The following is a 27,386-nucleotide window of genomic DNA, read 5'->3' as shown; positions in this document are numbered from 1 at the left end:
CAAGTTGCTTCCACCATGATCCACGAATGGTTGAAGCGGGTTAAAAATGATCTTCATATTCTCTTGGCCCTTGCCTGTGGCTCATCGGCAGCTTTCTTGGCACTGAGATGGATGGGCCAGGAAAGGAAAAAACAACAAATAGAAGAGGCAAGAAGAAAGCGAGACCAGTGCTTGGGAGAAATGGAAAAAGCTGTTCAGGAATTTAAGCATCAGGTACACATCCCGTAAATGTATATATATATGGGTATGATGTTCTCACCACAGGCTTCAGTTGTACACAAGGGCCGGAATAATTATTAGATGGCAGAAGAGAATTTCAGTGAATAATCAGACATTTAGTACTCTCATATTTTGATTGTCGGTATTCCCTGCAGTTCTGGGAATTTTAAAGGTTTTACAAGGGGGCTGCAAAACCAGGAATTCAAAAGTTAGAGAATTATGGGTAGCGGAATTTGAAGCAAGTCAGTCGACCATATTCACAATGTGCCCAAATACAGTCCTGTATTCACACAATCCATAATATTAGCTCACTTTCAGGGTCATGGGACCTGTGTGACTCCTGCATGAACCTGCCTGGGTTTTGTATCTTGTTCCTCATGAGGAAGACACATCAGGCAAGGCTTGGATGCAAACTATCTGTTTCTTTCTTTCCCTCTTGTTTCTTGCTATTTCTGGCTCCTTTCTCTCCTCCCTTTATGTCCCCTTTCTCTCCTCCCCCTCCCTCTTTCAACTCAGGTCTGCTAAGGCCAAACCTCTGAAAAACAAACCAGGAAGATATTGCAGCTATAAGGATGTAATACTGTGTGTTAAGAACTTCCTTTGAGGCCCTTCTTTGAATCCCCCTGCCTTCAGGAGTGGTAACCCCTGGGGAGAGCATTCCACAATCGAGGGGCTACCACCGAGAAGGCCCTCTCCCTTACTGCCATCCTCCAAACCTCCCTTGGAGGAGCACTTGGAGGTGGGCGTCAGATGATAATCGTAGCATATGGGTAGGTTCATATCGGGGGGTGGGATTAAAGTAGAAATACTGCTAAATGCCATTTAAAATCTACAGAGTCCATGCAAATTGTTATGCTACATGTTCTCCTTTCAGAACCCCAGGATGCAAACCACTCACATCCTTTCTCTGCCCCTGGCAGAGCTGGCTGAGAAGCTGAAAGAAGGGACCTTGTCTCCAGAAAGTGTCCTTTACACCTATATGGAGAAGGTGAGAAGTATGGCCAAGCTGGCTGGGGCTGATGGGAGTTCTAGTCCAACACATCTGGAGGGCACCAGGATGGGAAAGGCTGCCTTAAATTGTCCCTCCAGAAAAGTACATGCTTTCAAGGTAGCTTAAACATTTGGACAAAATACCATACTATGCAATCTGAACTGTTTAGGTAAAATTTGCACAAACCTATTTCCCGTAGTTTAGTGGAATTTCTTTTCAGAATTAGGAACGTTTGATTTAGTCTTGTCTCTTGAGTTCCTTGAGTTCCACTTTCAGGTCTAAAGCACAATTTTGCTACATCATTAACTCCTGTAACTCACAGTCACTGATCCCCTCTCCCACAGCAAGGGCCATTACTTTTCTGCCAGTTATTCTCATAGTGTGTGTGTTGGGCAAGGCTATGTCTAAATATTTACCCGTCCTGAGAGACACTAACCGCACATTACTTTGACACTTGAATATATGCGTGTAGAATTAGAATATGAACTAACCCCTTGGCTAGAACCTATGTCTTGCTCCTTCAGGGCAAGTATTGAATTAATTTGGCCACAGCCACTCTACATCCGCTTCCAAAGGGAGTCTCTTCTTCAAACTTCCGTAAATTACATTAACGCAGTGGGTTTTGAGTGGATAGTCTGGGCACTCTCACAGACTTAAGAACATTTATATTGTGGAAAACACCACATAAAAGGGTAACATTGTTGTGTTGCTAATTAAATCTCTACCCTGTTTCCCCTCATTTTCACTGAATAGGCTTTAGCAGTCACCCAGGAGGTGAACTGCGTGCGCCATTTTATTCCAGAATGTGAACAACACCTCCAAGACCTGAAGAAGCGGAAGGAAAAGGGCTTACTGTATGGAGTACCTGTTAGTATCAAGGACCACTTTGGATACAAGGTAATTCCATTTCTATGACTCACAGAGTTAGAGTTAGGTGCAAATCTACCAAAGTGTGGCTACTAAGGGCCTATTCCGTGTACAACTGGGCATATGGTATAGTCCTCTCATATGATTGTATGACCTAAGAGAATATTACACCGGCAGCAAATTTGGAGTACACGTAATAGAGCTTTGCAAGAGATCAGCTACAGTATATTAATAAGGTGGGGGAATACTAATATTATGGAAAAGGGCCAATTTCTTTTGGCATATGCATGCTTTCAAGTGGCACAGAACTCTATTAGACATACTTGGCGGAATTTAAGGAAGAGTACGAGGTGTTTTTGGACAGCTGTTGAAATACAGAGCTGGATCTTTTATTTTTTAGCTTTTTAAATTTTTGCTCACTAGTTTGGAAAAATGACATTCAACAAGCGACCTTCACTTCTAGGGTCACTTATCGACATGTGGCTTTGTTCAGTTGCTCAGTGCTCCGGAAGAAGAGGACAGTGTGTTGGTCAAGGTATTAAAGAGGCAAGGAGCAAATCCTTTTGTACTCACCAATGTCCCACAATCCTTAATGAAGTAAGTGACCATAATTAGTGCAGTGGATGTTCCTTCTCTGTATTGGTGCAAATCAGCCTGGTGTACAGAATTAATCAACTCTGACTTCTGCTTTTTAAAAAAGACATAATATTTGTTTCCATTTTGCATTGACCTCAAAATGTCAGATCAGAAATATAGGGTAGTATCCAATGTTGTCCCAGCACTAGCACTAATGACATAGTACTAGCATGAACCAGTGGTTGTGCAATGTAACTAGTGCTTGGAAGTGCAACAGGGGAAAGTGGCAATTTGCCACCAATGTTCACTGCTTTTCAGTGGCAAATCGCTAGCACCAGCAAGTGTTAGTTACATTGCACAAGTGTTTGTTTATGCAAGTACTGGGACACCATTGGACACTACCCACTATCTTGTTCTTCAGTGATGGGTATGAGGTGGGTGAATAGGTTCTGAGGCAGCACAGGCTTCCACCACATATCTTCAGGCATGAGACCCCTCGTCATGATTGCAACCTGGTTAGCTACATGAGATGTCTGTGCTGATTGGTGGTATGCCAATCCTTAGTTCTCCTACCAGTCTCAGTAGGCTTGGCCAAGACATTTTGCTGCCTGAGGCAAAGGACAAGATGGCATCTGTCCCCATTCCATGAAGAGAAGCCAACTGGACTTGCAGTTGAATCTTACTTCAACACTGGTAATGAGAGAGTGTATTTTACCACATCTGAGGCAGAAAGCCAGTTTAGGGGGTTTAGGACAAGCTGTGTGGCATACACAGCTCTGTCCTCCAAGAGAAGGGGAATGGCCAGGAGCCCAGGAAGAACAGCTCATTGGCCTGCTGCCATTTCCCACCATCCCCAGTCTGCTGCCTGAGTCAGTTTCCTTGCTCTGCCTAATGGTAGAGTTAGCCCTGGACCCAAGTCTCCAAATGAGAGTGAGTTCTGCCAACAGGGCACTTATCTGTCTTAGTTACTGATTGTATTACTCAGTTACTTACTGTATTAATTACAACCAGGGAAGCTCGTCCAGTGATTTGTGGGTGGTTTTCTTTTTAGTGTGTACAGTTTTATTCTTGACCCAGGGAGGCTTATGAGGACAAAGTTTGTCTCAGGTTCCTGTGTTACGATTCAAAGAATATACTTGCTCTTTAACTCTGTAGGTGTGAAGGAAAAGTAGCCAATAATAGCATTTCTGATGTGTCCTTTCTGTTCTTTCTTGGTGTATGGAGAGCGCTACTAAGGAAGTGCCCAGAGGATCGCAGCACTCATAAGAGACTGCCCACCGCTAGCCTATGTTCGCTTAGGTAGTTACAGCTCAAGTCAAATAAGGTGACAGAGCTCAAAAGCCATCACTTTCAGCTGTGCCCAGAAGACAACAAGGAGCTAGCACTGAACGCCTCAAAGCAGTGCAATGTGATCCCAGGAGCTCATTTTTGTGGACTTCCAAGTTCTATGTCAGTTACAGCAGCAGTATGTAGCAATCTTGAAGAGTAGCTTGGTATGGAATACATTGTTTGGAATTGCCTACCATATCAGACTAAATCAGGGGTAGGCAACCTGGTGCCCTTCAGATGTTTTGGACTACAAACTCCAAGGGAAGGGGGCATAGCCATCTGGGGAACCCTGGAGGGGTGAGTTTGGCCTGAGGTTCTGGACCCCTGGATTAAGGGAACTGGAGTCAAAAACATCTGGAGGGCACCAGGTTGCCTACCTCTAGACTAAATTAATAATAATAATAATAATAAACATGTGTTTCTTGCTTTTGCTGGTAGTGTACCACAGTGCAGGGGCTTTGCACAGTTGTTGTTGTTGTTGTTCTTGTTGTTCAGTCGTTAAGTCGTGTCCGACTCTTCGTGACCCCATGGACCATAGCACGCCAGGCCTTCCTGTTCTGCGCTCTCTCCCGGAGCGTGCTCAAGTCCATATTCATTGCATCAGTGATGCTATCTAGCCATCTCATCCTCTGCTGTCCCCTTCTCCTTTTGCCTTCAGTCTTTCCCAGCACAGTAGAACTTGCTTATTCTTATCCTCTGTTCCCAGTGGGCCAGTTCATACAATGTGAGAGTGTGTAATAAGCCACGGTGGCTAGTTAACTACCGTGTGCCAACCTGGTTTACCTTATTACTCTCACCGGATACAGGTTCTTGTGTCATCCAAATCTGGTGAAGGTGGCTTCTTGGGGCAGTTAATAAACCAGTCAGAACCCATGGCCTGTTGTACGGTGGTTTGTTAACAGCCTCAACAAGCCACTCTCACCGGGTTTGGACAACACGAGAAGCCACGGCAGGGGCTTGAATTCGCAACCTGGCACCTATGGGCGCCGCAGCCCACTATGGCTTAAGTAAGTGATGGTGGACTGTGGTGATCATGCAAACCAGATCACAATCTGGTTGACCTGAGAAATCTGCTGGAGCTCTTGGCACACATCCAGTATAGGGTGCTAGGAATGGCAGGGTTACTTTGTGAGTATCACAGACCTCTCACTCTAAAAACCCAAACCAAAGATGTTCCACTGAGTTCAACAGAATTTAATTCCTTAGTAAGTGTGTGGAGGATTGCATCCTAAGTGAGGAATGACTATCTTATGTATTCTCTCTGTTCTGCACAGAGTGGTCCAACGTTCTGGAGTAAAATAAATGGCTGTACTTCTGTCACCTTGTAGTTATGACTGCAGCAACTCCATTTTTGGCCAGACAGTAAACCCCATGGATCACGAGCGAAGCCCTGGTGGTTCATCTGGAGGGGAAGGTGCTCTGATTGCTGGAGGAGGGTCTATCCTGGGATTTGGATCAGATGTGGGTGGAAGTATCCGCCTGCCCTCCAGCTTCTGTGGAATTTGTGGACTGAAGCCAACAGCTGGTAGGCTGAGGTATGTACTGAAACTATCACCTACAGTGCAAACAACTGGCATTTTAAAAATAAGAAGTATAGAATCAAAGACTTGGAAGGGGCCGCAAAGGACATCTAGCCCAACCCCCTGTTGATACTGAAGATTTGCTGTTACAGTGTCCCTGATTAGCGGGCATCCAGCCTCAGCTTAAAATCTCATGGAAAGTCTTGCACAAAGGAAATATTGGTGATCTTATTTGGGGACAGTGGAGGCTGGTGGCTCTGATGTCAGTGGGGTGGTGAATCCATTTTGGGTTTCAGTCAGAACTCTAAAGGAGCCATCCGAGGTACACCTTAGATAGCTCCTTCAGAGTCCTGGTTGGTTCTGACTGAAACCCGGAGTGGATTCACTGCCTCACTGGCATCAGAGCCACCAGCCTCCACTGTTTGGGGAGATGATGAAATGGCTTGCTGGGTAGCTCTCAGACCTTGGCACTGAAGATATCTACTTGCTAAACAACTTGCATTAAGGGTTTTTGACCCAGTGTGGGTTTTGTACAGGGAATGTTCACACGATTCAGATATTGTTCACCCAGCAAATGCTTCTGTTCTAGGGAAATTCCACTTTCAAGCCTTCAAGCACCAAACTTAGATGCTGGAAATGGTGGTTCTTTCCCATCAGGGCATACGCCAAGGCTGAGTGTGCTGTTTGGAATGTGGTGGCAAAGTTCTCATGGGTACCTATTGGGCAGTGTCTGTGACATCGCTATAGTGACACAACTCTTCACCACCATGACCAGCCATAGCATGATTTGTATATATATATATTTAAAATAATGTTCTGTTTTTAAGTTACTGAAGAGTCTGAGTATTTTCCTGACTGCAGTGGTGGAAAGCTCATCTGCCCTTTAAATCCCCACCTGACATTGGGGTGCCAGTAAGGCCTCCCCTTCTTTTATAGGGCTTCTCTGCTACCATCCTTTTTTCAGTGCTTTTAATTATTTTCTATGCATCCCAGTGTGGCAATGAACATTTCACTTTATTTCAAACAAAGCAAACACCCCAGCACTACCATGCACCAGAGCATGACTTTCCCACACCTCAGCACGATTTCCTTCCATTGATTGGTGCTGGCGTGGAGGGAATACAAACAGGACCATTGGGAAGGCTTGTATCCTAGAAGCTGTCATCACAGTCATGAAGGATTGGATCCAGATTTAGTCATACTTAGAGTAGGCCCATTGGAATCAATGGTACTTAAGTTAGTCATGGCTTACCTGTCCCATTGATGTGAATGGTTCTATTCAAAGTATGACTAATCTAATCCAAAATGTTTCTGGAGTAGGAAACCCATCCCCCTGCACTGCCCTCCCAATTCAATTTGCACATAAGAACTTAACTATGACAGTCCTATGCATCAAGTTGCTTCCCAGAAAATAACTGGGAGAAAAGTGCTAGTTTAGAGCACAATCCTCTGCATGATTAGACAGAAAGTCCTGCAACTTCCAGCATGCCCCAGCCAGCATGCTGGGAACTGTAGGACTTCTTTCTGTCTAAACATGCAGAGGATTGAGCTCTTAATTGCTCTAGCTATGAAAAGTGACTGAATTAAGCATTGTGTCGAACCCCAGACACCTTTCTCTCAGCATAGGAAGGGATGCTTCTGCTTGCTAGTTGCAGTTTTTACAAGTACTTGTGATAAAAATAATAATAAAAGCATTTATCATGGACACCCTTTTGGTTAATCAAAGTATTTTAAAATTGATTAATCGATCCATCAACCAAACATTGTAGCCATACACACAACAAAGTCTAAGAATGTGTATGTCCATTTGCTCACAATAATCCCTTGCTACCCTTGCTTCTTGCTCTGTAACTTCCACACAAATATGTAAGCAGATTGTAGACTCCTTGGGACAGGCATCTGCTTTTGTTTTCATTTACTTGTGCTACTCATTAAAGAGCCATGCTGGCATTGCGTAAAACAAATAAACACAATTTCCCACTTGCTGAAGTGTGGTCATTTGATCTTAGCATTCCAAATTCACAAGCTCACTGAAAAAAACTGGTTACAGTCTCCAAGGAGGAGACCTTTTGCCTGTACATTCTATGCAGTGGAACCTTTCAAGTGTCAAATCACCAGCCTGCATATAGATGGTTTCCTTTCATTTTCATAAACGCTGCTAATAAAACTGTGTCACACATTATTACATGCCACATTCTCTTGAGGAAAACCTTCTGGTGTCAATCTGGTTCAGTGATGGTGAACTGTTTTTGTTTTTTAAATGAACCAGGAAGAGATTAGATTGTGGTTCATTTTGCAGTGCAACATGCATATATCTTTGCTGTCACAAATAACTAGAGTAAAACCTCAGATGGTCTGTCATCATTTTCCCTTCTACTTGAGACAAATGTCTTGACGTAATGTATGTAAAGGGTAAAGGAGCATTTTCTCTGAGAGAGAGAGAGAGAGATTGTGAGAGAGAGGGAGCGGTTAGGTTACTCCTCTATTTCACCTATGGCTTTTAGTTCCAAAAAGCCTGAGAGAAAAACTTTTCAGCATTGCTTTCGTGTCTGTCAAATAGCAGCTAGGGACAATGTTCTGCAGGAATTCAATGCCGGATCAGACCCTGCAGCTGCTTTTTCTTCAAAAGAAAAGTGGCCAGTTTAAGCATGCTTTTTAAAAAGTGTTTTCATCATAAGGTATACATAAAGTGTAATCCATTTGGCATCCATTGCCATGAAGCTGTTTGTGAATGTTAATCACATTTATTTACTTTTTATCAGCAACATGTTTTTACATTTCTCTGTTCTACAGTCATTCAGGAGTAAGAGGCCCTGTTGATGGAATACTCTCAGGTAAATGATCTCCTCCTTTTCTGTCCAGTGTGGGAAAGAAGTGAGAGGTTAGCTTTGACTATATGTAAAAAGTTCCTTGCCTGGGCTGAAGCAGAATGGACATTGGGTGGATGGTGGATGAAATCCAAACTTCAACAAGACATTTGGCGGGGGGAAGATCTGATCTTCCAGAAGAGATGAGCCTAGGATAACCTTTAAACTTCTTTTCAGCCCGAGGGCCAAATTCACTTCCAGAGATCTTCGGGGGGGGGGGGTGCATTCCAGTGGTGGGTGGAGCTGAAGGCAAAAGGGGTGTGGCCGGAATGCCAGCATATTGTATCTTAAAGCTCTCGCTGCCAGTAAATGAGCCTTAGGAGGGACATTTCAACCTTTCAGAATGGGGAGGGGGGATGACGATGTGCAAATGCTGGGAAACTACCACACGATTGGAAGTTGGGGAAAGGGGTGGGGCCAGATGAAGGGGCGTGGCCATATGGGGCCCCCAGAGGGTAGGATTTGGCCCATGGGGCTGAGATTCTGCACCCCTTATTTGAACAGTGCTTACCCACGGCATGATGTTATCTTGAAACATAGCTTGCTTTTGACCAGCAAGTTAAAAGCAAGGTATCAGCTCTCACTTTCCCTTGTCCCCAAGCTTCAGTTGGGCTCTCCACCCTACTCTTTCTGTGTGTGTGTGTGTGTGTGTGTGTGTGTAATGTATTTCTCTCAAAATGCTAGAACCTGGGGTCATCCCATGAAGCTGGTTAGTGTGAGATTCAGGCAGGACTGATAAAAGGAAGTACTTCTTCACACAGCACATAAGGTATGAAATTCGCTACCACAAGACGTAGTGATGGCCACCAATTTGGATGGCTTTAAAAGGGGGCTAGACAAATTCCTGGAGGAGAAGGCTAGCAATGGCTACTAGTCCTCCTGATGGCTCTGTGCTACCTCCAGTACCAAAGGCAGTGAGCCTATGTACACCAGTTGCAGGGGAACATGGGTGGGAGGGTGCTGTTGTGCTCATGCCCTGCTTGTGGGTTCCTGGTGAACAGCTGGTTGGCCGCTGTGTGAACAGAATGCTGGACTAGATGGACACGGTCTGATCCATTAAGGCTCTTCTTCTGTTCTCCTATTCTTATTCCTCATTCATTCACCCTTTGTCTTAAAAAATGCAAAAGTTTTAAAAGCAGCTGTGAAACCGTTTTGAGGATCAGGGTGCACTCTCCGTTAAGCCTTTTCACGTTATCTTTGCATATTTGATAATGCCACATGGGTTGCATTATATGTCTGCACACACGTCCATCTTCTCCTTTTGATTAAAGTTGCAGGAACGGTGGGGCCGATGGCAAGGGATGTGGACAGTCTGGTCCTGTGCATGAAGGCGCTCTTATGTGATGATATGTTCCAGCTGGACCCCACCGTGCCGCCTATGCCATTCAATGAGGAGGTAGATCAAGCCTTAGTGTGCAGTTAATTCTATTGCAGGACCACCCCCAGCCCTATTGACCCTGAAGCTGCAGACACTGTTGCTGAATTTGGCAGTCATTGCAAGAGTTCTTGCAGAGAGTGGAAAATAGGAAGCTACTTTATACAGAGTCTGACCACTGGTTCATCTACACCAGGCTTGTGGACACTGACTGGCAGTGGCTCTCCAGGGTTTTAGGCAGGATTCTTTGCCAGCCCTAGTAATGTGAGAGTAAAAGACAATGGCCTTAACCCAGTTAGGCTGCAATCCTGCACATGGGTAGTGTCGAACTAGTTCCTAGGGGGACCTCTTCTGCATCCCACCATTGGGAGCAGTACATTATGTGGAGATGTGAGAGAGGGCCTTCTTGACTGTGGCACCCATTTATGGAAAGCCCTGTCCCTGGAGTCCTGCGTGGTGCTGGCTTCATTTTGGTGTCAAATCAAACCCTGACTCTTCACCCAAACCTTTTGGCCTCAGTGAGCATTGCTTGGTTTGGCTTACTTTTGCTGGGTTTATGTTGGGTTGTGGGGTTTTTTTGTAGTGTTATTATTTTTGTGTCAAATTGTTTTATTGATTGTATCCTGCCCTGAGATCTTTTGATATACAGTGGGTTAGAATTATTTTAATAAATACATGGAGGGAGAAATCCTATGGCCCTAGTCAGAGTCTGGGGCCCCATAGGATAATTCGGATTCCTGGATCCAAAGTTTGAGACAGCGCTCCAACTGTGGATCCAGGAATCCGTGCTCCGCACCCCCTCTCCCTCACAGCCAGTGGGGAGAGAACCATGCTGGCGACCTCAGAGAGGGACGAAAGGGGGCGTGTCGGTGGACAGGATGGAGAGGAGTCTGGGGAAGGCGGGAGGCAACATATCCCAAGGCTCCCTAGCCTCCTTCCTTCCTGCTCTGATGTACTTCAGCTCGACAGGTGAAAAAGCCTGTCTAGCCAAAATGCAGAGCAAGAGGAGTGCGGAGGCGAAGATTGCCTCCGCTGCTCCTCCCATTCTGCAGAGGATGCCCACAAGCCTCCAAGTTTGGAGGCTTACAGGCTTCACCATAGGACTGCACCCTAAATAGACAGACAGACAGACAAAAACAAAACAAATCAGATGCTGTAAGAGACATGGAGCTGCCACTGCTGCTCTGTCTTTTTCTCCCCGCTCCCCCATATACTGTGTACTACTACACAACCTTGTTGTGAAAAGGTGTCTGCGTCGGCAGTTTACTTTGGTTCCTCAAGATGGAGCGAGGGAGGGGCCTGGGCATATACAAGTGAAGTGTAAGAAATTCATACAGATTTGAGTAGAGATGTGAATGGACAACGTGGGGTCGTAACTAAAAATGGCAACCCACAGGTTAAGCCACATGTTCTGTCAGGTGAAGGACTGCAAGCACGTGACACGGTGCAATCAAGGCTATGCCGTCACTGAACGGTGAATGTTGTGGGGTGAGGGTGGGGTAGCAGCAGGGAAAATGCATCATGTGATCACATTACATGTGTTTCCATTACTACATGTTACAAAGCAGAGAAGGAAGAACTTGAAACCATTAATTATGATATTTATATTCCACTTTTCCTACAAGGAGCTTGGGCAGCATACATGGCTCTCTCAAAATCTATCCTTACAACAGCCCTGTGAAGTAGGCTAAACATAGTGACTGGCCTATGCCACCCACACCCAGTACACTTCATGTCTGAGGGGGAATTTCAACCTGAATCTCCCCAGTCCTAGTCTGACATTCTAACCACCACATCGTACTGGCTGTGAGGTTGCTGGTTTGGGTAGTGGCTCTGTGATCTTTGTCTAGTTCCACTCATAGTGTGTGAGCAAAATATTGTTGTCATAGATTGGTTCCACAGCTATTCATCTAGTGATGGTAGAAATTCAAGGTTCTCTCTTTCTTTCTAGATATACTGTAGTAATACACCACTCCGGATAGGATATTATGACACTGACAGCTATTTCTTGCTCCCTTCCTGCATGAGGAGGGCTGTGCATCAAACCAGGAAGCTTCTCCAAGAAGCTGATCATACGGTGTGTACATTTGGTATTGTTGCTACTTGCAATACAGTTTCTCTACATAGGCCAAGTAAGAAACCTGCTTTGCAAGACGTTTGGCTATGTTTTTACAGCATTTTCAGTGCAATGCCAGAAACACTTGTTCTTAAGCACAGAGGGTAAACACAGGCTTCGTGATATACCTGGGTTGAAGATATTCACTCCAGTGCCTGAGAGGCAGAATACTTTGCCTGCAGAGAAGGGCTAAACTGATTAGCCTTCAGTGAAAATCTGGAAAAGGTCTTTGTCGGTTTAATCTCAGCAGCTTCAGCCAATAGCGGCTGTGGAGAGGGGCAATTTTTATTGGGACTGCAGCACAGGTGGACATCCTCCTGCGGCACTAATCCTGGTCCGTGTGTGGGTATCAGGGCTGGCCCAAAACATTTTGCTGCCTGAGGAGCAAATCTCTCTCTTCCTCCCCTGCCCCCCATTCAAGGTGCATACTACCCAAGGCTGCCCAATTTGTTTTGGTATCTGAGGCAGAAAATCCCACGTACACCTCTCCTTGGGAGTAAAAATACAAGAATAATAAATTCAATAGCTAACAATTTGCTGTCCTTTATGTTACTCAAAGTCAGCTGCCTGAAGCGTCCGCCTCACTCTGCCTCATGGTAGGGCCGGCCCTGGTCCGTGTGTCTCTCTGTGTGCCCCCCCGCCACTCAGGCACACACACCCTGGTGGCTTTTAAAGCAAAATGAAATGAACTTGTTTAACATCAGTCCCTTGCACACATGTGCTTGGAGCAAGCGCAAAGGACTGAGGACCTTTTGGGGTGAATACAGGGATGCTCGTGCATCCCTGCTGAAGACTGGGGGAGGCGGGCTTTTCAACACTTTCCCACCTGCTCTTTGTCCATTCAAAATTGCTTTCCCTGCTGAAAGTTAAAAGATGGAGGTTCCTGTATCTTGTACCTCTCATGGAGAAAAGCACACACTCTGAGTGGACAAACAGCAAGCAGGCAAAGCATTAATCCACACATCCCATTGGGGAGAAGAGATTTGGGAAGTGCTTGTGAAATAACACTTCCAGTCCCTTAGTTGGCACCTTAGTGGCTCACCGAACAACCCTTTCTTTGCAGCTGGTCCCCTTCACCCCTCCTTCGGTGGACTATGTCATCGATGAACTTTTTCTCAAAGGCCTTTTTGCTGATGGAGGCTCAACCCTGTTGGCCATGTTGTAAGTAACGATGAACCTTAAGGGCAGTTCAAGGAAAAAGCAGGGAGAGAAGAAGGAAGCCCATCCAATAATGCTGTGCAGACATTCAAAGCAGATTCTGAAACCACCAAATTGTTTTCCTGGTAAGCCAGGGATCTTTGTCCCAGTTGTGACATTTGCCCGGCAGTGAGAGGCTTCCTGTGGTGAAGAATTGGCATGAGTATACCTTCCCTCCACCATGTACCTAGAGCAATGTGTGACATGGACACCCATGCATGTGGTTTTTCCTACCCTATATTTTTGACAGGGATGAATAATGCTCATTGGGTGGGTGGATGCTCTCCACATGAAGCACCTTATCATATGTGAGTTTTAGCTGTTCTAGAGCAGAGGGGCAACTGCTCCTCCTACACACAAGACCTGTCGCCAGCCAGAAGATGTCTTCACCAGCACTGTGTGTGGAAAGTGCTGTTGAGGTGATCTGCCCATTAGGATACTCATGTGACTAACATGTATATTTAGCATAGGAAACTTCTTTGAACTATGAGAAGATAAGCTTACTTTCCGGACAGATCAAAGGTTTGTCTAGTCCAGCATTCTGTTTCCCACAGTCACCAGGCGTGTTGTTGTTGTTTCACAAATTTATATACGACTTCCAACAAAATTATCGAAGCAGTGAAGATAATGACAACATCAATGCTAAATATAACAATAAAATACAGCAGTAACATATGCCTCTGGAAGGCCCACATACAGAACTTTAGGGCAACAGCCATCTCCCACTGATCTTTCTCAGCAACTTGTAAGTTGCATATAACCATCATGACTAGCAGCTGTCGATTGCATTATCCTCCATGAATTTGTCTAATCCCCCTTTAAAGCCATCTAAGTCACTTCCTGTGGCAGTGAGTTCCATAGGTTATGCTAGAATTCTTATGGGAAATCATCATTGCTAAGTGCAAAGGAGTTGGACTGGCCTACTTTCTTGCCTTCTTTCTCTGCTGCCTCTCAGTGAAAGAGACATAGTGGATCCAAGCTTGAAACCCCAGGTGGATTGCCTTCGAATCCCAAATTTGCTGAAGAAAGTTTTCGCTAAGATTGTCAAACCCTGGGTGAGTCTTAGACCTCTTTAGGCTTATTATTTATACTCCTAATCATGTTCTTCTCTTCCAGAGAGAAGTTTTTAAAAGAAATTGGAATGATGCATGTATTATAATTTGTGTGTATAATGGGAAATGAACCATATGTGTCAGTTATATGCATTTCTTCTACCACAGGAACAACACGCCTTAGTTGGAGTTGGTGTATTCTGAGAAATTGTGGGGCCTGCCCATTTTCCTTAGGTGCTTATTTACTTTCTCATTAGTAATTTAATGTTTTGGAGTTCAGATTTCTTCTCATTGTGCCAGCTTTTGTGCCAACTCTAATTGTGCCAACTTTTCCTAGTTCAGGAAATGGTGGGTTTGAGGGCAGACCATGTTGTAAAGTCAGAGGGACATAGGTGCTAGGTGGAGGCACATATGGGAAAAACTGTTTATACCAGGTCTGTCATTTGGTAATTCCATGACCAACAGAGTGTTGCCAAGTAACAGCATGTTAGCAGGCCTTCTCAGTAGTAGCGCCCACCCTCTGGAACACCCTCCTACGTGTTGTTCGAGAGGCAGAAACTGTAGTGCACTTTAAATGCCTCTTGAAGGCATGTATTGAAGATGTATTTGTTTACACAGCTTTCCCTGGCTCGTAATGAATTATGACACTGCTCTGTTTTATTTATTGTTTTATTATTGTCTTTGTTGTAAAGTTTTTAATTCTATATTATTTTGTATTGTTCTTACTCTGTTTTTATATTGGTTTTATACTGTATTATATATGTATTGTGAACTGCTTAGAGTTTTTAGAATATTAAGTAGTATACAAGTAGTATGTATAAATAAATAAATAAATATGGTACATAGGCAAAGGGGGTCCTATAGCAGCTGGGGGAGGGGGTGCGAGGGAACTGGACAAGACATCTACCAAGTAACTGGAAGTAAAGACTCTCTGCTTGAGCTAGTTTTGAAATGGAGTCCAGGTGTGTGCAGGTGAGGGACTCTGGACACCAAGTCCTGTGCACCCCAGGGACTGCACTGTTGGTTCTATCCTCCACTATGAATATACCACTGAAGCTCACTTGTGGATCTGTTTTTTAAAATAATTTATTATTACCTTTATATCCTGTCTTTTTTCCTTTTGCAAGGAACCCAAAGAGCTTACATAATCCTCTTCCTCCTTCATTTTACCCTCACAACAACCCTGTGAGGTAGGCTAGGTCGAGAGTCGGTGACTGGCCCAAAGTCACCCAGTGAGCTTAATGGCCAAGTGAGGACTAGGACCTGCATCTCCCAAGTCCCAGTCCAATACTCTAATCATTATGGGCATTTCTACATGAGGCTTTTATCCCGCACCTTTATCTGGGCTTCTGCTTCCAGATTCTTTGTGGGATTAAGATAAGCTCCTTTACACATGCTTTTCCCCCAGGCTTTTCTTTCTGTGCTTTTCTATATGCTCCATTATGCAACCACTAGATTGCACTGTGGTATAGCAGAATTCTGGAATTACACGGGACTTTATCATGCATTTTCTAAATAATAGCAGACTTTCCTCATTAGAAAAAAAGAAACGCAGCAATGGTTGCAGAGAGCAGGAGAGGCCCTGGAGGTGGAGGATGTCATATAAAGGACCCGCAAACTACTGTGAGTGAGTGATCACAAGGGCACAATAAAAAACTTTGTGTAGAAAGGCTCTGCACCACTTTTAAGACCCAGACAGCCTGCAGAAACTGCAAATCACCAGGTCTGTCCAGCTGGTCAACCTATTTCCCAGGAGCCTTTACATTAAAGAAAAAACCGGCAGTCCTACCGTTGTGGAGCTGTTCCGTGTTCACAGTGGGCTCCTAGATGGTGACCACATGATTGCTGAGAGGGGAAGTTTTTAATTTTCAAGGTTCCATAGAACTCGATTAAACAGCAACATCTAGTGGTTATTTTAACAGTGCAACAATCCAACATATTTTAATACTTTATTATTTCCGGATCTGTTGGTTGACTACGTCACGAAAAGGACCCACAACCTTCCGTGAGTGAGCAATCTCAATAGCAGGATAAAACCTCCGTGTGAAGAAGCCCTATAAATGGTCTGTGACCAAGGATGAGGCTGCCTAATCCTTGTTCAATTTGCCATCAGCGGAGTTGGTCCAGAAATAAGGTTTTACAGTTTCACCATTCTCCAAAGAGTGGAGATACAACTCCTCCCCACACCAGCTACAATACCAAACAGTTCTAACGAATCTGGATTCTCACCCAATTTTGGTTTTATTCTAGTTTCCACGATTGGCCAGCCATCTGAATGCACTCTGTGGTGTGAGGTAAGAGTGGTGCCGTATTCTCTTACAGATATACCGAAATGAGGCCTTTGCCAAATGTCAGGGATGGGGGCTTTACGGTCTCCAGTCTCTGACTGAGCTGGATTTTCCACTGCTGTAGTTTGCTCAGAGTCGATCAGCGATGTCCTGTCTTGGGCTAATGTGATTAAGATGCTTACTGTGCCAGATAAGATTCTGAAAATCAGGTACTCTTTAGAGTAAGACATGGTGTCTCACTGTGAAGGGTATGCATGTTATGCTCTAGTGGAATCACCTCTAAAATAATTGATGATCTGGCCAGCCTCTGCCTTGTCTTGGATGCGTATGGTCTTTTTAGCTATCCAGCAGGGTGGCAGCCCTTTGACATATTAAGATACTCAACTAATTATTATTAGTATGTATTACATTTCTCAGGGAGCAATCCGATGGTCCTTGGGAGTACTGGGATCTTTCAGATTTCCCGTCCCAAAGCCGTAGATACTCCTATGACTTTGGGAGGGGGACTCTGAAGTCTGATGCCTCCTGCTCCCCAGTCCCCTTTCCTCTCACAGCCACCACAGAAAAAAACTATGGCGCCTGTTTCCTGTAGTCACAAAAGCAACCTTGGATGCAGTGGAGGCTGGTGGCTCTGGTTTTGGTGGGGCTGTGATTCCATTCTGGATTTCAGTCAGAACCAGCCAGAACTCTGAAGGAACTATCCAAGGGGCTGGACCTATTTTGGGGATAGAGTACAGCACCTTGGATACCTCCTTTAGAGCTCTGTCTGGTTTTGACTGAAACCCAAAATGGCATTGAAATCAGAGCCACCAGCCTCTATTGCTTGTATGGCCTCACAGAGGTCAAAAGGGGGGCCTTCTGGTGGGAGAGGAGAGGCCAGCATCAGCTTTATCCTGTGGCCTCTTCAGCCCTGCCCCTGGCACAGTGACTCTTCTAGATGGGCTCAGAGGCCTGTCTAAAGGAAAAATTTAAAAGGAAGATGGAGAGGTGAAAATCGCCTCCAGCGCTCCTCCTGCTGTGCCGGCAGCAGCACACTTGGAAGCCTCTAAGATTGGAGGCTTCTCCCTAGCAGGTGACAATCCCATAGGACTGTGCCCTTAGACATCTTTCTCAGGAAAAGACTGAAGGCATCTCACAACAGGGATGAAAACATTCGAAAACCTAAAACACTTTAGAACAACTCAAAACAATTAACAATAAAATACCAAGACCTGACAAATTAACTGATTATGTGTTGCATGTTTCAGGTCTGTGAAGCACCTGTGGGAGCACCATGACAAAGTGGCGGTAAAAAGTTTTGGGGGAGTGCAAATAAAAAAGCAAAGCTTAATCTGTTCTGAGAAATCAGTTCCTGCAAGCATTGAGATACATGAATTTCTCTCCAATGGCTACAACAAATTTTAAGGGCAGCTCGATTTCTGCTCCTTGGCGTGAATAACTATGGCCACAGAATGTCCCAGATCTCTGTGAGTGTTGTGCCATCAAAATCTAAAATGGAGCGATGCAGCCACTAAACCTGCAAGAAAACATGTGTTCTCTGACAAACGATAAATTCGTAAGCATACTTCAAATGCATAATTGTGGCTATAGAACTGGAGTTGGGCCCCCACTGGAAGTATTTTTTCCAAAAGAATCAAATAGTCTGCAAGCCTGGAGTACTTGAACTGGTTGACCAGCTTCCTGAATCCCATGGGGTGGCACCTTTTCTTCAAGAGCCCACTGCAGCCTTCCCCAGCCTGGTGCCCTCCAAGGAATTGGCTAAGCTGGCTGGGAATGATGGGCACTGCAGTCCAGTGCATCTGGAGGGTACCAGGTTGGGGAAGGCCGGCCTACCCCATGAAGTTAATTTTACAGTCCAGGGGTGGGCAACTTGTGGGCATCCAGATGTTTTAGCCTAGGATTTTCATTCATCTCTCACCTTTTCGCTATGCTGACTAGGGCTGATGGGAGTTGTAAGCCAAAATATATGGAGGGCCACAGGTTCCCCACCCCTTGTTTATACCATGCAACACAGTAAAGTACCAAGCCTGCAGATGTTTTAAATGATGCTGTGATGCAGAACTGGCTTTGTGTTTTCTGAGCAAGAAGATAAATAGCTGCCTTAAGAATTTGTTGAAAGGCAGGATATAAACGTCCAAAATAGATAATACATAAGATATATATTAAGTGAAACATCTCAGAAAATAAGCTGCAGTTGATTCTAACATGAGTGGAACTGTACAGATGCTGGTCTCAGATGGTATGAACTGTCTTAGGTCCAGTGTTTAAAAGAGGTGGTGGTTTATTCCCACGTAAATCCTAAAAGTATAGTCTGGTGCTATCAGTACATGGATGATATCTAGCGCTCTCTCCTTTTTATCTGGCTGAGGTTCTTTTGTCTCTGTGCTTCCTCAGTGTCTGGCTGTGGTTGAGATCTTGGTAAAAGCCCAGCAGATTGACACTTAATCTGGACAAGACTGAAATAAGGACTGGCAGGCCTTGGTGCACCTGGATGCGTCTGGATTGTGGCAGTGGCCAGGGGGTACTTTATACCACCTTTGCCCAGTGAGAGGAAGGCCTAGTGGCCATAAGTGCACGCCTGCATAATTTCTGTGCATGATCTCCCCTTGATAACAGTTCTACAACTTCAGCAGGTGCAGTGCAGCCCACCTTCTGGCAGGGAAGGGTTGTAGGGTACATTTTACACCAGCACTCAGATCTCAGTTAGCAGCTCTCTGTGGCCTATTGGGCTCAGTTCAACGTGTGCTGCAATCCTATAGTCACTTACCTGGGAGTAAGCCCTATTGTATCCAGTGGGACTTCTTCTGAGTAGACATGTATGGGGTTGCGCTGATAATATCTTAAAGGGCCTCGGCCCAAAATGCCTGAGATACTTTTATAGGGACCTGCCTTCCTACATCCACAGTGAGCAATAACTGATTAGTTTTCAGTGGATGCATCATACATATTTTAGTGGCATTAGTAAAAAAAACCCGTATTGGAGCAGCAGTGCTTGCTGTAAAGTGGATCATGCTGACTGTATTCTTTTCAGATAGCAACTCCTGCACAGTTTCAAAACTCTTTCTAACAGCTCACCTAGACTTGGTCAGATATCTTTCTAACTCCTGTTGCACTGCACACGCAGGCTTATCGTAAGAAGTTTGTTGACCAATGGAGGAAATGCAAGCTTGATGTTGTCCTGTGTCCAGTTCTGGGTCCTGCCTTCATTCTTGGATATCCTGGAAAAATACTGGGTAAGCCTCACATTTCCAGGGTATGTCTCTTTCAATCACATCAAAAAGCATGATAAAGTGTCAAGAAGAACATCCGTCAGGGAACTAGTCCTTGAACTAGCATTGCTGCCAGAGCAGAACCTGTTTTGCTATATCCTGTTGCAAGGGGTAAGCAACCTGGTGCCCTCCAGATGTGCGGTGCTACCATGCCCATGGGCCCCAGCCAGCTTGGCAATACAGTAGCCATTTACATGTTGCCAAAAAAGAGGAACCACGTCATCATCATCACCAAAAAAAAAAAAAGGACAGAAGATGACACAGATGTGCATAAAACATGCAAAAGCAGAAATAATTACTATGATTTCAATGGGAATACAAGACATCCCATAGTGTGGAAGACTGTGACCAGGTTGCCTGCATGCCTGCTTAGTCTGCTGCCCAGGTGTTGACAGATGATGGGCAACTTCAAGGCCCCTGCGCTTTCTTCTTATGGTTCTTTATCTTTAAACCAGTCTTTGACTGGACAGCATTTCAAATCCAGAAGAGCTTCAAACAGAGGACTGTCCTCTTATGAGATAGAACACACAGCCAAATATTATTGGGAGTTGTGGTCTGAAACATCTGGCGGGCACCAGGTTGCTGCCCCCTGCTCTATGGCAAGCCAAGTGGAGAAATAGCAGTAAACAGGCAAAGCAATAGTTTTAAAGTGGTGCCAGTTCTTTCTGGAGGACCCATCTCAGAAGGTGGTGCTGGGAGACATTTGCTCCATGGCCATTAGCCTGTGGGGTGCCACAAAGTTCCATCCTGTCCCCCATGCTTTTAACATCTACATGTTAAGATCTTAATGATATAGGGCAGGAAATAAATACATACATACATACATACATAAACCCACGAGAAACCACTGGGGAAGTCATCAGGAGGTTTGGGCTGAAATATCATCAGTATGCATGTATTGGCTTTTATCATGTATTTTATTATTGTACGCCACCTTGGAGGGCTTTTGTCCTGAAACACAGCCAAGAAATATTTTAAATAAATAAATAAATAACTACTGCTCACAACTCCTGATTTATTGGGATGGGCATGTAACCTAGGCCTAGTTCTCACTGAGGTAGTTACATCTCTCTGGGCTGTATCACTTCATACTGGTGGGGGCTTTAGCCTAGCCTAGCCCAGACCGGCTCATGTTCTCTGTTCAGATGTTTATTTGCATGGGGAGTTACATTCCGTCATGTGAGCCTCCACTGCATTCTGATGTGGTCCAGGCTAGACAGATTGATCTTCTCAGTGAGAACTGGGTTCCAGTCTCACCCCTTTTAAACTTATTGGGTCACACTTTGGTATCCTTTGGTATGAGCATCAAGAGGGTTTCCGCTTTTGTGCTGCTCAGACTACTTTATCTCCTGACCCTTGTTCTGCTATAATTTTGCTCTTGGCCTACATCTTCCTTCCTGCGCTACCTTTACAAATGCTGGAATCCTTCCAAATAAGCCTTGGGACAGACATTCTCTTGGGTTCATTAGCATGTTTCCTGATGTGTACTTGCAAGACCCTGGGTGTAATTGTAAAACATTCTTCTGCAGTCAGGTCCATAATGGGAATGGTTTAATGAGATGATGGCACTTACAGCCTTTTACACTGGATATTGTTGGCCAAATTACAATTAGGAACATATTCTTACTGGGGATGGCAGTGGGTGTTATCCCATAGAAGTCAAGATGTGTGGATGAGTTAGGGATGCTGGAGAAATTCAAGATGGACTAAAATGAGCTTGGATTTCTAAGAATCTGACCCCATGGAATCTGCTGTGGACTGGCTCCCTCAGGCCACGCAGAGTCCATGGACTTTCGGATCTTTTTTTTACTTTCCCAAAATGTATTTGTAGGAAAATAGTATGCAAGTTTCCGCTGATACTGGTAAATATACACAGGGAAAAGCTGAATGGAATGGGGGACAATAAGCTAAATGTTATGTACTAATGTAAATTATGTAAATTGTTGTGAACCCTCTTACAGAATTATTTGTGTATTTTTCTGCATAGCAAAAAAAAAAAAAATTCAAATCCGTCTGTGACTGATGCTGGAATGAATGACACCACACAATCCATGAAACACATGCGGGACGGATTTCACAAAATCTGGACATCCCTAGGATGAGTAGGCAGAATGACAGATTTAAGTGTTGGAGGGACAGGAAAAAAGGCTAGAAGAAAAGGAGAGGAATGTTAATGGAAATGAATGGAGGGGAGGGGAAAAATGAGGAGCTGAATGTGGTTGATGCAAGGATGTTTGTGTGTGGAAGCAATCCAAGGGTCTTTGCATGGGCAAATAAACTTGACAGTATTGTTCAGTCTTCCCAACTCAGAGCCCTCCAGATGTTTTGGACATCAACTCCCATGAACCCCAGCCAGATGGCTGATGGTTAGGAATGTTGGGTGTTATAGTCCAAAATGTCTGAAGGGCACCAGGTTGGGAAAGGCTGGTATTGTTTTATCAGACAACAGCCCTTGCACAATTGGGCTGGTGCTCATGTAAAGGCTTTATCGAGAATTGTCAGGCTAAGCTAGGGATTTCTGGAGGATGCTGAAAGAGAGCTGAGGATCCTAGTTTGGGGGACTCCAAATCATTTCTAAGATCATACCTTTTCCACTTGCACTGTAAGAAATACACAGAAAAAATGTATGCCTTACCATAACTTAGCCATGTGAGTAGATGCGTGGGTGTTGGTTCTGGGATTCTATCACACTGCTTCTTCTGCATATTCTCCTTCCCAGCTGCTGTTTCATCTACCATGCTGTACAATGTTTTGAACTTCCCTGCTGGAGTTGTGCCAGTCACCACAGTTACAGAAGCTGATGAGGAAGAGCTGTGGCATTACCAAGGACACTATGGTGACCCCTGGGATAAGAAACTGAAAGAGGTTTGCCCGAATTGAGGTGGAATTACAGATGCAAATGTCACATTTCAGTGAATTTCAAAACTCAGATTTTGATGTCAGTGTATGACCCCAAAATGTGGCATTTGATTTCACAATCAAACGTTGACATCACAGTTTGAAAACGGTCTCTTTTTGATGGATACGTGATGGTAATGTAAAATTACTAAATATTGTTCAACATAGAATCATAGAATAGTAGGGTTGGAAGGGGCCTATAAGATCATTGAGTCCAGCCCCCTGCACAATGCAGGAATCCAAGTCAAAGCATCCCTGACAGATGGCTGCCCAGCCTCATCTTGAATGCCTTCAGTGTGGGAGAGCCCTACCGCCCTAGGTCATTGGTGCCATTGTCGTATTGCTCTAACAGTCAGGACATTTTTCCTGATGTTCAGCCGGAATCTGGCTTCCTGTAACTTGAGCCCATTATTCCGTGTCCTGCACTCTGGGATGATCGAGAAGAGATCTTGGTCTTCCTCTCTGTGACAACCTTTGAAAAGCGCTATCATATCTCCCCTCTGTCTTCTCTTCTCAAGGCTAAACATGCCCAGTTCTTTCAGTCTCTCCTCATAGGAGAGTCTCTCCTCTCCTCTCCTCTCCTCTCCTCTCCTCTCCTCTCCTCTCCTCTCCTCTCCTCTCCTCTCCCCTCCCCTCCCCTCCTCTACTCATTCTTCTGATGCTGTCAAATACTAATTGCTGTTGTGTGTCTGGGCTTTACTCTAATACTGCCATCTCATAGTGCCTCCACATCTCCCAATAATGTTCTGTTTAGGAACATGAATATTGTAAAGTCATCACATTCAGCATTTTCCTATTCCTCATAAGTGGCACCCAGTCAAGTGAAGTGCGAATGGAGAAAAACTGAGCAGGACAACAAGTCATGCATTGCATACACTGTAACTAAACATAACTGGGAGATGTGGAGAGGAGATGCAGGTTGCCAGTGGGCATGCATTTAAGGTAGTGTCTAGTTTGGGCCTCAGTTGTCAAATGATGACTCCTAGACCTGTGTGCAAATGGCCTTGTTTGTGGGCAGAGAAATTTGGGAGGCAATTTCACCAAATTTCTCCAGGGAGAGGAAAATTTTTCAACAGTTTCTTGCAGATAGGGTTCCCCATTGGCAGGGCTTGTAGCACAGCTTCTTTCTTTTTTTGGTAAGGGTTTTGGGGGTTTTCATGTTGCAACAGCATCAGCTGTGTTGGCAGGCTGGCCCCCATTTGCATGCCCTACAATGCAGGGGTGTGTTTGTGGGGGGGGGGAGGCGTGTCGGGTCTAGCTCCAGGGATGAGGTAGATTAGAGCTCTGCCAAAATCTGTCCTCCAATTTACTTAAAGTCTTCTCCCCCCCACCCCAGGAAAGGGGCTTCCATTGTTCTGCCTCATTCTCAGGGTGTTTTATAATTTATTTTTGTGGTGTTTTTGAGTGTACCTAATCACAGCTTAGCCTCCCAGGCTGCCTACACTTCCTGATCTGAAAAAGCCCTATGGGAGGAATTACCTCATGTTTCCTTCCACTGGGCCTTAACTGAAGTGTAGGACACTGAGGAGGCTACAAGCTGCCAAAAAGATGATTGTACAATGAAAAACACGACGCTTGTGCCCCCTCCTCGGCCACTTCCTAAGTAAGGTAAGCCCAAGAAACCCAAACCCAAGCCATGAGAATTTCTCCAAAACTTCTTCACCATTGAATTTCTTTTTGAAAACATTTCTCTTCTATGTAATTGAATGAAAATGGTTGAAAAGAAGTGGCAGAAATATTCAGCACAGCGCTAATGACTGCTGCATGTCAGTCTCAAATGCATGCCACCTTTCAAATACTGTCAAATGTTTACTGCTGCTGCAAAATGTTGATGCTGCTGAATAGCAAATATTCATAAACCCAGAGGACATTTGGAGAATGAACGCCATGAAAATTTGCAAAAGAACATTCCAAATAATCACTTTTTGGAGGAAACTTGTTTCCGCTTTAGGTGGAATATTGTGAATGGGAAATACAAAGAATCATGGCAACAGCACTCAGATCCCAGAAGATTTTTTTTAAAGGAGGGTTTTATACAAGCTGATAGGAGACTTGAGGCATAATGTGCAGGTCTAATAGCAAAATCCAGGATTGTGTTCATTTTTGTCACAGGAAAGGGGCCAAGTTGCAGATTTTTTTAGGTCAGACCTACAATTCTTAAATATCTGGTTGTGCATTTTAAGTGACCATTACAGCACAGATGGATCTCTGAATCCATCTTTAAGCAAAAGGCAGGGGATAACAATGCTGGAGTGTTGTTATTTTGTTAAGGGAACAGCCTTACTTACTCTAGTCATTGACTACAGTCAGGGCCAGCTTCAAGGGTAGGAATGGTCAGGCACATGACAAAGGCCCTCATCCCAGCTGGGGCCCATGACCCCCTTGGACTTACTCCTCTTCTTCACTATTGCAACTCGCTTGTTCACCTGCCTTTTGCTCTGGCCCAGACACCTTGGTGGTGAAAAGGAGCAGCAGCAGATGCCACTGCCAACTTGCTTGCTGGCCTATCAAGCAAGCAAGTGGTGGCAATGATGAGAAAGAGGAAGAGAGGCAATAGCAGCTGGCGACAATGGTGGTGAGAAGGTAGACTCACTGCAGGAGGGGGCCCATTGAGGATGCCTTGCCCAAGGGCCTTCAAAAACCTGAAGCCAGCACTGACTACAGTTCAACGTTAGAGAGTAGTCCTGAAGGTTGTTCTCCATGCAGGCACACAATAACAGGTACTTTATTATTTCTCATGTCTTTACCCATTCTTTTGACCAATGGCCCCCAAGGTAGCAAGTATACAGAGAGATATACACATACATACACATAACCCCTTTCTTCCCAGGACCAAGAGCGCTCATTGCTAGGTAGAAAAAAAACTGTGTTATGGGCCTCCTAGTTTGTAAGAGTATGGGGTCTGTGATCCTACTTGGGAGTAATCCTCATTGAACACAGCTGGATTCATTTTAGAATAAACATCCGTAGGACCAGGCTGCAAGAGTCTAAAAAGCTTGACACCCGGGCGTTCTCAGTACATCTGCTTTTTGCACATCTCTTGCAGGCTGTGGAAGGTGCTGTGGGTCTCCCTGTGGCAGTTCAGTGTGTGGCTTTACCGTGGCAGGAGGAATTATGTCTTCGATTCATGAAAGAGGTGGAGGTGGTCTCCCGTGAAGGGAGGCAGAAGAACGCTGCATGATCCTAACAGAGCAAGGCCATTTGCCGTAGATGGCAGCAGTTGTGTCAGGTTTTCCCTGATGCATCATGCAATCTCAGCTATCAAGAGGTGTGCGCACATTTGGTTCCAGCATTTCCTTTGTCCCTATTGAAGGGAGGGTTTGGAATCCCTCCCTGGGCGGAAATCATCAACTTTGGCAACTCAGCAAAGAATAATGTTTGTTGTAAACCAACTCTGTTGAAGTTGGGCCTGCTGCTTTTGGATCTAGTGTTTCATAAGCCCTATTCAGGTTTCTCCCCTCATGCATTTACAATTGCATGAGGAGGGAGAAGTGGCCCTGCCTTCCACTGCCGCATCCCCATCCCCACTGCCTTCTATAGGTTGGGCAGGAAAGGCCTGAGGAGCTTGCTTTACTCATGTGGGCTTCCTGAGTGATTTAGAACATGATTGCTGAGGTTCTAAATCACTTGGGGAACCTACATGAGTTGAGCACACTCCCTGCTGCACACTTACCATGTCCAAGGCTGGGAGGGCAATGGGGACATAGCAGAAGCGGTGGGCCCAAAAAGCATGATCCTACTCCCCTCCCCCCACCATACACTATTGTAAACACATGAGAGGGAGCACCTGAATAGGGCTACAGCAGCTTTCCCCAACCTGGTGCCCTCCAGAGATTTTGGACTACAGCTCCCAGCATTCCTGACCATGGGCCATGCTGGCTTGGGCTAATGGGAGTTGAAGTTCAAAACATTGGAAGACACCAGGTTGGGAAAGGCTGGGCTACTATGTGTGGTCCTATCTAGTATTCTAATATTTTTGTTCTCCCCCACTTCTAAGAATGCATTCCTAAGCATACCTGTCATTCCACTGAAATCAGTGATGCTTTTTTCTAAGTAATGACCTGGTTCACACAACACAAGCCAGAGTATGGGTTGAGTGTGGGTTGTTGAACTGTGAATGGTAGTTGAATCATGGGTTGTTTTGTTGTGTGAACCCAGCCACGCTAACAAACCATGGTTTGTTAACCATGAACAACTCACAGTTCACAACCTAACAAATCGTCGGTTCTCTTTGTGGGTTGTTTGTGGTTAACAAACCATGGTTTGTTAGCACAGCCACATTCACACAACACAGCAACCCATGATTCAACAACAACCCACAGTTCAACAACAACCAACACACTCAACCCATACCCAACCCTGTGGCTTGTTGTGGTGTGTGAACCTTGAATGCTAAGATACATGAATGGAAGAAAATCTCCTGTCCCTTCCTCCACCCCTGGAAAAGCCTCTCTGGGTTGGTCTTCCTGAACAATATGGGATGGGGGAACTGCTGGGGCAAAATGGCCCCAAATTGAGCAGAGGTCCATCAGATTTTGAGCAATTCCTCCAGTAGTTCTCACCCGCCCTCCTAAATTGTACAAGAGACCCTCCTACCTTTGGGGAGGCTTTTCACAGGTGCAGGAGGAGGAGGAAGTAGGTGTCAAGGGCTCCTTGGAGGCCTCTCTCAGTCTAATCCGGTAGCCAAGTCCAGACACAGACAAAGGGATTCCTTTCAAAGCTTTATTCTTCTTTTACAACTTAACAACTCTACCGTTAGCAACTAGATCTGAGCAGCACAGTACCTATGCCCTAAGTTGGAACAGTTGGTCCCCATTTGAAA

At 45.0% G+C, this 27,386-nt stretch overlaps 1 protein-coding gene across 1 annotated transcript; it reads left to right on the top strand.

The window, feature by feature from the left end:
- On the top strand, positions 1-25,745 carry LOC146348215 (vitamin D3 hydroxylase-associated protein-like). Its single transcript, XM_084851647.1, has 15 exons — positions 1-213; positions 1,094-1,207; positions 1,964-2,107; positions 2,541-2,674; positions 5,311-5,517; positions 8,296-8,336; positions 9,641-9,765; positions 11,696-11,821; positions 12,924-13,021; positions 14,013-14,112; positions 16,360-16,403; positions 17,645-17,684; positions 19,522-19,630; positions 22,386-22,531; positions 25,611-25,745. The coding sequence occupies exons 1-15, from the start codon at positions 16-18 to the stop codon at positions 25,743-25,745; spliced, it is 1,761 nt and encodes a 586-aa protein (XP_084707773.1). The 5' UTR covers positions 1-15.
- Positions 25,746-27,386: the final 1,641 nt, after the last annotated feature.

This window comes from Heloderma suspectum, chromosome 4 (genome assembly GCF_057233095.1).
Source record: "Heloderma suspectum isolate Gila_16-S chromosome 4, 16-S_ref, whole genome shotgun sequence".
NCBI lineage: Eukaryota > Metazoa > Chordata > Lepidosauria > Squamata > Helodermatidae > Heloderma > Heloderma suspectum.
Note: the sequence above shows the minus strand (reverse complement) of the source record. Positions and strands in the feature narration are given on the sequence as shown.

Excerpts from the sequence above, each read along its gene's own strand:
- LOC146348215 (XM_084851647.1), top strand. The coding sequence starts at position 16 with ATGATCCACGAATGGTTGAAGCGGGTTAAAAATGATCTTCATATTCTC. Across the intron at positions 14,113-16,359 it reads CTAAGATTGTCAAACCCTGG|TTTCCACGATTGGCCAGCCA; the intron begins GTGAGTCTTAGA and ends GTTTTATTCTAG. Across the intron at positions 17,685-19,521 it reads AGCACCATGACAAAGTGGCG|GCTTATCGTAAGAAGTTTGT; the intron begins GTAAAAAGTTTT and ends CTGCACACGCAG.